The sequence below is a fragment of the Hoplias malabaricus genome, chromosome 15, assembly GCF_029633855.1.
Source record: "Hoplias malabaricus isolate fHopMal1 chromosome 15, fHopMal1.hap1, whole genome shotgun sequence".
Classification (NCBI taxonomy): domain Eukaryota; kingdom Metazoa; phylum Chordata; class Actinopteri; order Characiformes; family Erythrinidae; genus Hoplias; species Hoplias malabaricus.
Window position 1 is genome coordinate 20,724,290 of NC_089814.1, and position 14,971 is coordinate 20,739,260.

At 42.1% G+C, this 14,971-nt stretch overlaps 1 protein-coding gene across 4 annotated transcripts in view; it reads left to right on the plus strand.

Moving 5' to 3' along the window:
- ncam1a (neural cell adhesion molecule 1a) overlaps positions 1-14,492 on the plus strand; it is a 235,815-nt gene extending 221,323 nt beyond the window's left edge. For 2 of the 4 annotated variants that reach the window (XM_066646121.1, XM_066646122.1), the window contains 4 exons: positions 1,687-1,888; positions 3,471-3,587; positions 4,453-4,920; positions 11,387-14,492. In XM_066646121.1, coding sequence (XP_066502218.1) covers positions 1,687-1,888; positions 3,471-3,587; positions 4,453-4,920; positions 11,387-11,510 — 911 coding nt within the window. In that variant the 3' untranslated portion in view covers positions 11,511-14,492. Of the gene's footprint in view, positions 1-1,686; positions 1,889-3,470; positions 3,588-4,452; positions 4,921-11,092; positions 11,234-11,386 lie in introns of those variants that run through there. The other 2 variants (XM_066646123.1, XM_066646124.1) reach the window with 2 other exon arrangements.
- Positions 14,493-14,971: the final 479 nt, after the last annotated feature.

Below are 14,971 nucleotides of genomic sequence, written 5' to 3' on the forward strand. Positions count from 1 at the left end.
GCTGTGTTTGAGCTGATGTGTTGAACTACTGTAAGCTTGTCTGTGTGTGTGTGTTGTGTGCGTATTTGGCTTTACTCTTCACTGCTGTCATCAGGACAAGTTTATATTCACTTGACGCTGTAACAGGCTTTTATTTGTTGATGGTTTGCAATCTGTTGTCTTAACCCCTTAAATTGTGTGATTCTGTTAACTACAGAGGCTGTTTTCTATTTCCCTGCTCTATAACTACAAATTAGTTTGATATTAGTGGATAAATAACTAATGTCTTCGCTGAGATCCAGTGCATTCCTACATATGAAATGCTGGCAAGTTGGACATGTTTTACAGAAAGCTGATTAATAACAAATTGCCAGAATGCTAGCTTTATATGAGAAGGCGTAACACTGCACTTGTTCTGGTCTAGATTTGTGACCATTCAGATTCATACTAATAAAACAAAATTAAATTGATGCAAAAGAGATGCAGCTGCTTCTTTTATGAGTAAAGAATGTGATATAAGTCTAAAAATTCAATACATTTTTATATACTTGGATGATGATGGTGGTGGTGATAGTTGTTACAGTTAAAGGCCACTTCTCTAGAAACAAAAAGGCTTTACATTTCTGGGACTCTAGAGAGTCACCTTCCCTGCCAATGGAGAATAACATCCACCTGGATGATGCATAGGCAGCCAGTCTGTGCCAGTATGATATTAGGTAGAGAGCATGCCATCACTGTCCAAAGAAAAAAACATGCGTCATTAAAATTGTCACTTTATAGGAGGAAAAACCTTCTTAATTTGCAATGGAAGTCAACGTAAGATTATTTTATCTCAAGTAATTTTGGAGCATTTCTATTGGTCTATTCATCATGGAAGAACAGCTGCTTTATTCAACTAAAAATCCACAAAAATGGAGATACGTGTTTTTCTTCTGAAAGCGATGAGAGTGAAAGACTGAGGTTTTTTTATTTTATTTATTTATTTATTTAAATGTACTTTGAAGCAGGGGATGATTAAACCAGAAGTGGCCACAGTGGCAGATTTAGTCACTTCTGGGTAACACCCCTGCCCTTTTTGAAGAAATGCCCAGGAATTATTTATGGCCTCAAAGAGTCAGGAACTTTGTTTTACATTTCATCCAAATGCCACTGTCATTTATTCAGTACAGTGTCCCTGTCTTGTACTCGATCCACACAGACCACAGAGACCTACCAACATCACCTTCATCAGCCTCCCAAATGTTCCTAGGAGATGTCCTGTCTATGTACTGACCAGTCTCGAACCTGCCTCGCTTCAATGAATTTTCCTGTTCTGATGTGCAGATTTAAATACAAGTTTTAACCATTGTAGGTTAGACACTCAGTTTAACTGGGTTAATATCAATTTAAGTTAATTTAAAGAAACACGTGCATGCTGCAATTCAATTACTTTAGTTTAAATTGCTTCAGTTCCTTTAGTTTCAGTTTTGTAGATGTTCTGTAAAGCTTGTCCAACCTTGCAATGGCTTCAATGAAAGAACTCCATAGTGGAGCATATGTGGAGTATGTTTCTGTGAATTTAAAAATGTTATTGGATACTAAAGATTCATTACTAATTTCTAAGCCTTTAAGGGGTTAATTATTGTTGAAAAGTTGTTGATGTGGAACTGAAACCCCAGGTTCAGTGTTTTCTTTTCTCTCCTTCCTCCCTTCCTTCCTAAATCTCAGCCACCACTGGTTCCAGCTTGGGCACAGGGGCCATCGTGGGCATCCTCATTGTGGTTTTCCTCCTGCTGCTCTTCGGCGTGGACGTCACCTGCTATTTCCTCAACAAGTGTGGCCTACTCATGTGCATCGCCGTCAACTTCTGTGGCAAGTCTGGGCCCACGGCCAAGGGCAAGGACGTGGAGGAGGGCAAAGCGGCCTTCACGTGAGCACTTTCCCTCTGTTTTCCCAGCTCTGAGCTGCTGAGCTTTTCACTCTCTTATCACTATCAGTCAGTCCCACTGTCATTATCATCTCCATCAGCTCTCCAGGAGAGCCTGTATCAGGCCTGATTCCAGCATATCTTGCTCTATGAATGAGAATGAAGGGAATATTGGCTGATTGCTGCAGAGTTAAGAGGAGAGCAATGGAGGGGAACAGCATTCTGCTTTAGAATAAGAATATGAGGAAAGAAGGGCACAGATTATATGGAGTCACTTTATGACAAACCCATGAAATCACCATTTTCACATTCTTCTGCAAACACTCAACAGCTTCTGTAGAGTTATATTATGTTGAATGTGATTTTCTAAGAGTTTATTTATCCTCACTGGTGGCATTTCATCTTGTTGAAATCGATGTATAAAAGGAACGAACAGTGGTTTAGGTGGAGAAACAAGATGAATTGTGCCGTGACAGTTTATTTAAATGTTTACATTGATTATCTTTGTAGTGCAGATCATAAGACGAATCACCAGGATTACAGCTCTTCAATGGTCAGGACAGAGCAGGTATGATTTGGGTGGTGGATCATTCGCAATGCTGCAGTGGTGATGTGTCTGTGTTGCACTGGTACAGATTGGATCAGACACAGCAGGGCTTATCGAATTTTTAACAGGGTTTTTTTTTCCAGTTTTTTCCATCCATTGTCCACTCTGTTAGACTCAGGCAGCCTTGGCCTAATGCTTAGAGGAGTTGGCTTGGTACTGGAATGTTGCCGGTTCGATCCGGCAGGAACATCCATGGCTAAAGTGCCCTTGAGCAAGGCTCTGAACCCCCAAATGTTCCCCTGGCGCCGAGGATGGCTGCCTGCCTCTCTGGGTGTGTGTTCACTTCCACAGATGGGTTAATTGTGGAGGACACATTTCGTTGTACGTTGTACAATGACAAATCATTGCACAATGCACATTACATTATTACCTTCCTTGTTGGTCCACCTTGTAGTTGTAAAGTCAGAGACATTAGCCTCAATATTGCTGCACAGTTTGTGTTTGTCGTCCTCTCAGTCCATTAGTAGACACAGAGTGGTTTTGGCTGGACATTTTTGGTTGGTGGACTATTCTCAGTCCAGCCAGCAGCACTGCGATGTCTGATTTACTCATATCAGCGCAATCCAAACTAACACACCACCACCGCGTCACTGCAACATAGAGAATGATCCACAACTCAAATCATACCTGCCCTGTGGGGGTCCTGACCATTGAAGAGAAGAAATGGGGATAAGAAAGTAAACACACGAACACACACCCATGTAATATATAGAATAATATAGTGTAATGTTGATATAGTGATAAAAGAGTGAACAGGGAAGTTAGGACATAGTACAGAGATATCTGAATGCAGTTGATAAACCAAAGGCTTTGATTTTCTGCTTCCTCTCAATTTTTTTTAGAACAGTGATGTCATATCAAACCAATCTTGAATGGTATTGTTCATATACAAATCTAGAATTATGCAGAAGTTTTTAGATATTGGTCAAATTCCCCACCATCTCTGACTGACCTTGGCTATGTGTGGTCCTCAAACAGGAAGGATGAGTCCAAAGAGCCAATAGTTGAGGTGAGGACAGAGGAAGAGCGCACACCCAACCATGAGGGAGGAGCCCCCTTGGAACCCAATGAGACCACTCCCCTTACCGACCCTGAGTGAGTCTGTCTTTATCACTCACACACACTCACACACACATATCCAGGCACAGAGCTCTCAGTGATACAAGAAAATCTAGACCAGAGCCAAAAGGGTCCTTGCTTAGATTTAATAGTGGCCTGGGAAATATTCTGCTCGTGGCATGCATTAAGTTTGATTAAGAAGGAAAGCGTTACATGAGAATAGGTGGCTAATGATATCAATGTCAAAACAGCCACTGCTGGGATTGACTTGAATAGAGGCTAATACATAAGCTGCTGGAGAGCCGTTTCTGGAGTGTGGTCAGTTGAATGACAATTGGGGAGCAGTGTCGGGTTGATTATGTCCACAATGAAGTTCAGGATCCGGTCGGTGGGGAGGGACGGGCTTTGCTGTAAGTGTGATTAGTCTGCTCACCTCCAGGGAAGAAAATACATAAGCCTTGTGTTTGCCTTTTCAGTCATGTATTGTTTACCACAAATGCAATGTGATGCACCTTTATTATGCCATGTCTGCTCATGTTTATGGAGATGAATGCTTAAGAGGGTGCTAGTTAATGCTGGAGACAGCACATAGTGTATCATTGTTCTTACACTATGATACTGACTAACATGAATATATTTTTATTTCTTCACTTTGAATCCAAATGCATGATGCACTTACACTATATGTGTATTTGTTCCTTGGCTTCCCTCTCCTTCTTTATTTCTTACTATTCCCGACAATCTGGCTGTGCGTCACTCCCTACCCCCTCCCCTCTCTGTCTCTCACTCTCGCTCTCTCTCTCTCTCTCTCTCTCTCGCTCTCTCTCTCTCTCTCTCTCTCTCTCTCTCTCTCTCTCTCTCTCTCTCTCTCTCTCTCTCCGTCTTCCCCCTGTCCTCTTAGGCATGCAGCTGACACCACAGCCACAGTAGTGGACTTGCTCCCCTCTTTAGCCACTAACTCAGAGGCGGTCACTGACAGCCCTGCTAGTGAAAGCACCACTCTTACCTCCAGCACTGCCCCCAGTGCAGCTGAGCCCAAAGCAGCACCTCAGTCTAGCACCCCAAAAGCCAGCGTCAGCTCTCCTACCTCCCCCCCTGCTGCCGTGGCTCCTCTGGTGGACCTCAGTGATGGCCCTTCCACCCACTCCACTAAACCCTCAGAAGCCCCCACAGCAGCCCCCACGTCTGAATCCAAAGCCAACTCAGTTCAGAGCGCTGGAGCCAAGAGCCCAGCAGAGGCATCCCAAAGCCCCCTAACAACCACGGGCTCCCAGCAGGTAGAAGGAGCGGTCCTCCAGTCGTCAGACACTGATGCGGCCCACCGTCAGTCCGACTCTACCACTGCTCAACCCGCACCCAACCAGGACGAGTATGCCCACTTCTAGATCTCTACTCCGTCGTTGTCTCTGTCCTCACCACTCTCCACTCTCCACCCCTCCAGTGTTAGTGTTTGTCTCTATTCTCCCTCGCTTTTCCACTCAACCTCATTTACTCACTCACCCACTCCCTCCTTCACTGCTTCACTCACACCCTCACTCACTCATTTGCCTTCACATCCTTTCCTTCCACCAGCGTCACTGCATTTCATGAGGAAATGCTACTCTAGACCCAAAACATTCATCCGTTTTCATGAAGCCTGCAAGGATTTGTCGACAAAGTGGATCAGTCAAGAGCAGCAATTTTGGAAAAGTGGTTCCTGTCAATAATGCTCTGCAATATTCCTGAGAGATTTGGGTTACACTATAGAAAGTGTTGAGGGCAATGTTGCATCTATTGTGTCATCCCACTAAGAGAAGCAGCCAATTACTTGTTGTACTGAAGAAGGCGTAACAGTTGGGTTATTTGATTAATCAAACAATACTTAAGATTAATAGATTAATTGATTAAAGAAATAAAGAAATGTTAATATCTTGGGTACCTGCATAGCTGCATTATTCATGTGATTACACATGTACTTCTAAAGTACAGTATTCCATAACAGGGAGTTGCTCTGCATTTCGTATCTGCCCTGCTGCTAAAAGAATTGGATCACTCGTGGAAGCCTTTCAAAGCCAAAGTCATTATAGAACTGTGAAATTGGTTGGCTTTCTTTTTTAGTTTTGTTTTTGGGACAAGCTTATCGATTTCTCTGTTTTCTATGAATGATAGGGGCTACAAACTCAAATCTCCTGCTGTTCATAAACAAGAACATTATGTTTGGAATGGAAAAGGACAGCTGTGGGAGTGGCTAACTAAAGATATGGATACCCACTGCTGAAGGTGTGGGGCACACACAGTTGACCCTTATATATTTAGTGAAGTGCTGATATCTACGTAGTAGAATTAAATATTATAAAATTATACTCAAGGACAGCTAAAGCTATGTGCCACCTAGCACATATCCTCTAAAGACAACTGCCAAAGCTATGTAGACATTTATAAAGAAGTATTCCAATCATATGGTTTATCAACAAGTCCATGAATGCTGAAGAGAAAATATTGTATATTACTACTGTGTGTAGCTAATAATGTTGTAATGAATTCCACTGACATCTAGTGTAAAACCTTCCCAGAGTAAAGACTAGTACTCCAGCAGTGGGAGATAAGCCACAATTCTTTAATGTATCTTTATTCTACATGTAGCTGATTTAGTGCACCGATTAGCAACAATTAGCATGAAGCACAGTGCACACCTAAACAATCAAGTACTTACTTCTTTGAAGAGTTGTTTAGTAATCAACAAATAGATTTGTTTTAAGTGGTATCAGAAACATGCTGTTTTCTGTAATGATGTTCAAAATGTATGGATCAATCGTGTGTTATGTCATAACTATTGTTCAGTACTGAACAATATCAGGTAATTTGAAGCTAGAAATATATATATAAAATTCTGATTGTTTCCTCACCATTTGGTAGTTCTCCAGTCTGGTTGCATGTCCAAATCTAGTCTAATGTGTTTATGAATCCCCAGTGCCTGTAAATGTCTTAAAAATAAAACAAAGCATCCTCCCAGGGCACAGAAAAGGCATCTGGAGTTTTTAGATAATGGAGAGAACTCCAAATTTTGAAAAGAATGAACAGAGATGAGGATATTGCTCTAAGCCTGATCCATAGGTGGGCAATATTGGCTTATGTTTTGCTGTTTCCAATTACCTAAAGGTGGAATGCCTCCAAATTCGGTAGAATGCAAACTGCATGAAATTAAACAAAGACACAACTCAAGTTACAAATTAGTTTCTATGGTAATTCTAACGATGGATAAAAATGTACAGACTTATAAAAGTAAACTTCAGCCACATACAAACAACAGTAATTTTTTCCCTCAAAAATACAGATCCACCTTAAAAGACTTTTCAGAGATTCTGAAAATAAACAAACCAGAAAGAACATTGTTTCCCCACAATTGGATACACCCACTTTAAGTGTAGACCTGAAAAGCTTGTGTAGGTGCCATATAGCGGTTGAATACTGCCCTACTATAAGCCAACTGCTCTTGTTAAATGACATGTGCCTAAAACACAAACATGAGTCACAGAATCAAATGAATGGTCAAGTACAGATCATGCTTTACGGTACCTGCACACAATAACAATGTACATTATTTTCTTTTCAGCATTCAAAGCATATGGTTATTCAAATAGGAAAAACAGACATTAGTGTTACTTACAGAGTAAAATGTTAATGAGGGGTCTTAATGCATCTCAGGGGAAGTTAGATTAAGGGGATGCTAATGGCTGATGCAGAGATTTGAGCACAAAACCTCAGCATTATTCAACTTTAGCATGCTAAAGTTGGCCTGGGTGAAGCCTGGCACACAGCAGCTGGATTTCTTTGTGTTGGGGCTGGCATGCATGAACATGAGGCTGCTATATTCTACTCCTCTGATAGCTTCCTTCTCCTGTAGGCTCCGCAATGCAGAGCGCTGTGATGAATCAAACATGTCCATTTGTTACCTTGGACAGAGTCGGTCTGCTCCACTTTGGGCCATGGCCCTTGCTTGCCAGAAAGCTTTGTAGGATGTAGCTTTGCATATGGAGACCCCACTGTCTCTGAGTTTGCTCATCTCAGACCTGCTAGGCATGATTGTGTGTGTGTATATATTTGAGTGTGTATGTGTGTGTAGGGCTAATTTGCATGCCACACACAGCGAGCTAGCCTAAAAGTGCACCGCTTTAGTATCCGCATCTTGCTTCGTGTTTGAAAGTACAAAGGAAGGGGGCTGTTAACAGGCTGCTAAGATTTGCCACCAGGGAGCGAGGTGGAATTTTAAATATTTACCACCGACTTTGTTTTTCGCCTCTCTCCTCTTTATGCGGAGCACTTTGCTCACTCTCTCTCTCTCCACCACTCGCCCAGCCTCCCCAGCCAGCGCGCTTCAGACAGCCTCCTCCCCCTCTCCCTCAGTCAACTGATCTAAACAGGGACGCCAGAGGGAGGTTCCCCGCCTCCTGGACTTATTGGTTGTGTGTGTGTGTATGTAACATAGTAGGGGGGTTCAACCTGCTTTAGCACTGGCCCCCAGTGCATGCTTCCCACGCAACCTGCTTGGCTTTAATGGAACAAACAGATACCTGATGAGCTTCCAACTGTTCTCTGTTTTTTTTTTTCTCATATTCTGATCTATTCTCAAAACATTAATTTCCAGCGCTGTGGAGTTTGCTGGAGTGTGGGATGCTCTTGAGCAGGTACACAGGAGCTTAAGGTCAAAATGCTTCATATCAACTGTCAGCTACACTCTCAGAAAAACTGTCACGGTGGTGGTACCCTCAGTGGAACATATTCAGTACCTTTAGTTAGAGAACACAATTGTACAATATTATAAAATAAATGTAGATCTATTTCATAGGCCTCATTTAATCTCCAGGATTATATTATGTTGTTTACCTAGTTCTATAATGAACATTTTACAAATATTCACCTCTCCTTCTACGGAAGATAATGTAGTGTACCTTTAGGGAACACAGCTAGATTTTAAAACCACTGTTGTACCTTTAAAGGTACATTTACACTGTTTGCACTTTTAGTGAACAATGTTGCACCCCTATCACATACATATAAAGCATCCTAGCACTGGGACTGGGCAGTGGAACGGAGATCTGTGGAGTGATGGGGCACAATTCATTACCTTTTGATCCAAAATTAATCATTCATAATTTGTGAAGTATTTAAATGAACACAAAATCATCTTTACTCCACATGTAGCACATATAGTTGAGAAACAATGTAAGCTTGTTATGCACCAATTTGCATGAAGCATAGTGCACACCTAAATCATCAAGTACTTGATTCTGTGAAGAGTAATTTGTGATTAACAAATAGATTTGCTTTAAGTGGTATCAGTAGCATGCTGTTATCTGTAATGATGTTCGAAATGTATGGCTCAAGATAGCAGCCACTGCTGTTTGTTTATGCACAAGCTCTATTTGATATTTAATATCGTTTGAGGGAATTATGTGATGATTTAGGCGTGAAGTCTGTACAGTGCTTACTGGCTAATTACAACTCTGTTTGATTCATCCTCACTCTGTATCGCACTTAAACCGCAACGGGAACAAAATAAATAATAAACAATGAATAAATATTTAAATTAAATTTAAAAACCTTGGTGGCGCAGCAGGTAGTGTCGCAGTCACACAGCTACAGGGACCTGGAAGTTGTGGGTTTGATTCCTGCTCCGAGTGACTGTCTGTGAGGAGTTGGTGTGTTCTCCCCGTGTCCGCGTGGGTTTCCTCCGGGTGCACTGTTTTCCTCCCACAGTCCAAAAACACACGTTGGTAGGTGGATTGGCGACTCAAAAGTGTCTGTAGGTGTGAGTGTGTGTGTCTGTGTTGCCCTGTGAAGGACTGGCGCCCCCTCCAGGGTGTATTCCTGCCTTGCGCCCAATGATTCCAGGTAGGCTCTGGACCCACCACGACCCTGAACTGGATAAGCGCTTACAGATAATGAATGAATGAATGTTTTTTGATCGTGAAGTATGTTAATCAGAGAAGTGTCTATTTTCCAAAATATCTCTGAAGGAATTCTCTAGGTAGTGTTTGATTTAAGTCATTTGTACTCATGCCTGTGGGTCATATGGGCACAGCAAAAAAAAATATTTAAAAATAAAAACCCTTCAGTCACTTGGACAGAATTAAGCTCTGCAATATAGCAACCCTCGGTAGTATATTTTCCCTTAAAATTCCAGTCATTGTGATGATTCACTGACCTGTAATACAGAGAAAAGAGGCTCGGTCATTGCTACTTTGGGCTCAGCACTGCAGAAACTGCACTATGTAAAATAGCAAATCTTTAACTGGATTGTTCAAAGAAATAGAAAGAAATAAAACAACTTAACATATCGCACGAATATTTAACATGAAAAGGCAAAAGCCTCTCAGGGCCATTCTGACCAGTTTCTATTTTCACTTTAATCCAGAAACATTAAGATTTTATACACAGTAGTCTAATATATCGATAATCACATATTTTGAGTTGTTTTTATAGCAAATCTAATGAAAAATACAAGAACAATAATAATTACAATATCCAACAATCCCTGGTCCGGTAGCAGCCTGTGACCCATTTTTGGGAACCTCTGTTGTAAATCCTCATAAGGAAGCTCGTTATTGTGCCTGCATCACTGCTCCTGGCTGCTCTTCAGTTACTGGCAGATTGAGATAGCTTCATTGTGCTGAAGGTAGTGATACTCAGACAAGGGCTCTGGACCCAGATTGCTTTCACAGGGCCAGCGACACTGACGGAGCCCTCCACCGAGACTGTGCCCTACCACTGAGATTGTGTAGATGGTAATGTGAGACGCTTGCACTCTGCTGCTTCTTTTCTCCCCACTACAATAGTCTTCTGTTGCAGACAGGTGGGCCTACTGAGACCACAAGGCCAGTAAAGCCATGCCGGTGGTCCTTGGTTACAGTCTGAAACTAGCCGCCGGTTTTTGATGTGCTTCCCGAGCAGTCACCCGTGTCCGGCTAATAGCAGCTCCCTTCCACAGGTCAGGCACCGCTAAAAATAGCCAGGCTGTGAACACGTCAGGCGCCCAAAACAGCGTCCCTCCCAATATCCTCCTTGCAAGGCTCATCATTCATTTTCATGATTCATTATCCGTTTATGAATGATTTGGCACTCTGATATGGGGCTAGTCAATTCCATTACAGACCATCAGCGCTGGCCATGAATTGGTCCACTGAGAAATCAGGTGGGAAAACTTCTCTTTGCAAGCGCTACTATCAGCCCCGTCATCTCCTTAGAAGGGAAAATTCCATCTGAACATGAGACGTTTCATAATTCGGGATGCTTTTCGCTGTAGATAGATTTGCTTAATATCTCCACATGCTGGTCCAGCTACCCCTGGGAGAAACGCTTTTCATGTGCCAGTGAGTTACTGCTTGTTCAATAAACAGCAAGAGGAAGGTTAGCGTTTGTAGAGTTTTATGGTAACTGTCTAGGCAGGCCGTTTTGAATGTAGCCCATGGGATTGCCTTGCTGATATCTCACTGTTCCTTTTCTCTCTCTCTCTCTCTCTCTCTCTCTCTGTCTCTCTCTCTGCTTGTGTGATCCTGCCACAGTCTTTTGTCATCTGCATCATCATTGTATTTTGTCTCTCGCAGTACATCCTCTCATAAAAGGCCCGTAACGGTCTGCAGTACGTCTTGTGATGTGAAGAAAAGATAGCTCAACAGATCCTCTTATGTGTGAAATGCATTGGTTCCACGGGAACGAGTAACCCCCCCGCCGCCCCCACCCTCCTTCCCAAAAATAAAAAAAAAGTACAGTAGACTTATGAAGGCAGCATCTGGATGGTGAGAGCTGTGGCTGATGTTGCTTGCTCTCTCTCTCTCTCTCTCTCTCTCTCTCCCCAGCGGTAAGATCATTGCAGATGAGAAGAGTAAATCAGAGGAGACGGAGGTGAAGAAGCCCCCAGCGGAGGTGAAGACAGTGCCCAACGAAGCCCCTCAGACAAACGGCAACGAGAGCAAAGCGTGATCCAGCATCTGAGGGGCCTCCAAGCTTCACCGTCACATCAAGACAAAAGAAAAAAAATGTCTCGATTTAAAAAGAAAAAAAAAGGGTTTCTTTCTTCAGTGTCTTCTTTGAGTTTGCAGAACAAAAAAATATGAGTTTGTAGATGTATAGAGCGCCTAAAGAACTCGTGCACATGCCTTTGGTTACTTTTTTTTTTTTACACTTGTTTTCTTGTTTCTCTCTTCATATGTGTTTCATTACTCTGTGTTCACTCACAATGCAAAGGAAAACTCCTTGACCTTTAGCGCACTCTACTTGACCTCCTCTGTCCGCTATCTACGATTAGCCTCACCCACCTTTCACTTGGGACAGAAGCTCAGTATCAGTGGGAATAGTTAACGATGGGGAACTGTAGCTTTACTCCTCGGTACTTGCCTTTTTCACGTTGTACACATACGTAGATCGTCTTTACATAAGCTCTTTCAGTTATGTATGTGCAGTATTGCTGTGCTTCTTTATTTTCCACCGCATATGGGTTTGGGGGGATGTATTTGTTAAAGTTTTTTCTCGTGTTTAAATAATGTACAAAAGCCTTTTATTTCATGTTTATTTTTTCACTGTTTAATTTCCAGGGATAGAAACAGATTGTTTCACATGCTTTGCATATTTTTTTTTTCATAAAACCCCTTGTTTATTGTTTTCATTATGACCCTCTGTTTACATGATTATTTTATTTTTTTAACGTTGCTGTTCCCGTTATGAACACAGCGCTCGCTTTCTCATTGAGGAAAACAAAAAAATAACAATGCAAAAGAAGGCACAGCTGACAGGTTTCGTCCTGAGCGCCACTGTATGAGCCAGGGTTGGTTTGGGTCAGACAATTAACCACTTGTTTTTATCTTCTGTAGCAGCACTTACTTATCTCATGCCCCCTCCTTGATTCTATCCTGTTCACTCCTCAAACCTGTTTATTTGGGGCTGACAGAAAGGGAGCTCTCCTGCTGTGAGAGTAGTGAGGTGAGAGCTCCTCCCCACACTTCAGTCTGTGATAGGACCAAAACTCAAAAGTCTTCTAAAGGGTACGAGACCAGCGGTGCATTACGGCACGGCTACTGTGGCCCCTCACGCTCCAGTGGGCCAGCTGTTGACTTACAGCATCAAAAGCCTCTTGTACCTACCCCCCTGTTTGCTTCAGTCTCTGGACCATTGATAAACAGTGCCTCCAATGGGCAGCTTCAGCAACTGTTCCCCAGTTAAACACTACAAATGAATGATGGGGGGAAAATGATGGTTTAGTGGTATCTTTTTTTATGCATTAACTAAATGAATGGCCAAATTGCTATGAATAGTTTTCTTTATTTAAGCCATAGTAATCCAGTGAGGGTAACCAAGAGTCGAAAGGAGTGAAAAAACAAAAAAAAAAAATTCAAGCTGATATTTGATTTGTACAGTGTTTTTTCCATTCTTTAGGCTGCAAGCTTGTGCACTGTGAATGCGTGAATAACCTAGTGTGAATACAACGTGTTCTTTGTCATAGACTTGAAATGAATATCCATAGGTTGTGAAAGGTGTAGCTATTAGTTCAGATAATGTTCCATCTCACTAAATATAAAACGGGGGGGGAAAAATGACGGCAACAATACACAGAAAACATGAAAAAAAACAAGTGAAACTCAAAGATATAAAAGGAGAAGGTGCCTTCAAACTTCATCAGCCTCTCTGAAGCAGGCCTGTAGTGGAGCGGTTCAGAGTCTGCCTTTACTGAAACTCTGGGGGAGCGGCAGGTTAGTTCTGGGACTAGAATCCTACTTTACCGTCTTTGGACGGCTATTCTGAGGACGCCCGGAAGCGCTTGGCTCTGTAAACTGTGAAATATATCTGTTTCTTTTCTCAGTGTGTTGTGTTGTCACGTTTTGGAGGAGTGCACGTGAGCGTGATGACGTTTATCCGCGTTCTCCAGGCCTTGCCTCTCTTTAACTGATGCAAAGTAAAGACCACTTATTCACACTATAAGGTGAGAAGTCCACCATTAACACAGACACAGCCACTAAACTTCTCTGATTGGCCGGAAGATTCCTGTGGACAGATGTAAAGCGTGACCATGTCTAAAGGCTCATTTTTTCATCTGAAACGAGCATGCACTGTATTCTGAACTAGATATCAATGGTGTTGAGGTTTGCCAGTAAAATTGCTAAATGAACAGCAGTGACAAAGGCTTTCTTTGTTGTATATGGATCTCTTTGAGTGTTCTGTCCAATGTGGTCTGTTCATTGTCACTTTTGTGTTTTTGTTTTGTTTCGTTTTTTTGTTTTCTTTTATTTCTCGCTTTTATTAATAATTGACATTGAAGGCTTTTTTGGCAGGATTCTGGTGAAATGTGGAACCAGAAAGAGAGGCTTCTACTAACACTCTGCCAAAAAGTCTCACAAAGCATTCCTTGTGATCTCATGATGTCTCATTATGGGTTCTTCACACTCATCAAAAAAAAACAAAAAAAAGGGAGAAAGCACTGGAGGTTGCTATGTCGTTTGACACGTTGTTCGACTGCCATTCGATTCAATGCGGGACCAATTCCTATGCGAGTTTACATACCAGTTGTTTACTGCTGCGTTCATGCCATCCAGATGTGTTTTTAAGGATGAAAGTGTGTTCAGACATCAGAGTGATGCATAAAGATTGTTTCAGACGGCGTCGAAAGCTCGTCCTCTGAGCCAAACAAACAAGTCTGTAGCTAAAGCTCTCTGTCTGATGGGAGCTGACTCACCCGTTCGCTTGCTCTCTTCATCAATCACAGCTCTCCTCCCAAAACCCTCCTTACAAACTCCTTCCATCAAACTCTACCCATCCATTCTCAGCTGCAGGGGCCTTCTCACTCTTGTATACTAAATTTTTACAAAGTCTCGAGCATTGGTACCACCTCTCTCCTCACTGTCACTGGTGTAAATACTGAGTACTAACCCAAACCATTTTCTCATTCTGTCCGAAAATACTTGTGTTCAATAAAATGGGAAACAATACATTGCCTGTCTGTCTGCATTGCTTTTCATGTACGAAGAACCCTCAATGCAGTCCTGTCAGCACAGCAGTCCTACAGGCGGGCCCTCGGCCTCTAAGCAGTAAGCTGGTTTTCAGACAGTAACCTAATGAGGCTCGGCCAAGTAATTAAACACACTTCATTTAGCTTTCTCTTCATCCTGTAACGTCAGATAACTTGAGAAAATCTTCACAAAATGCAGGTCACCTCACTTAGAAAAAAACCAAATATGCAATTAAACGTCTAAAGAAAAATCCTTATTATCTATCTGTGCTGCAAGGTCCTATATAATATGTGCTGTGTGACTGAACTTAAAACAACTTTACGTGACAGGATTAAAAATGCCATAAAAAGCATTACATTTGATTTTAAAATGGAAATCCCTTCTGCAAATGTTTCTCCAAAATTAGTGCAAAATCAAAAGCTAAACAAGATCAATGCCCTTTTC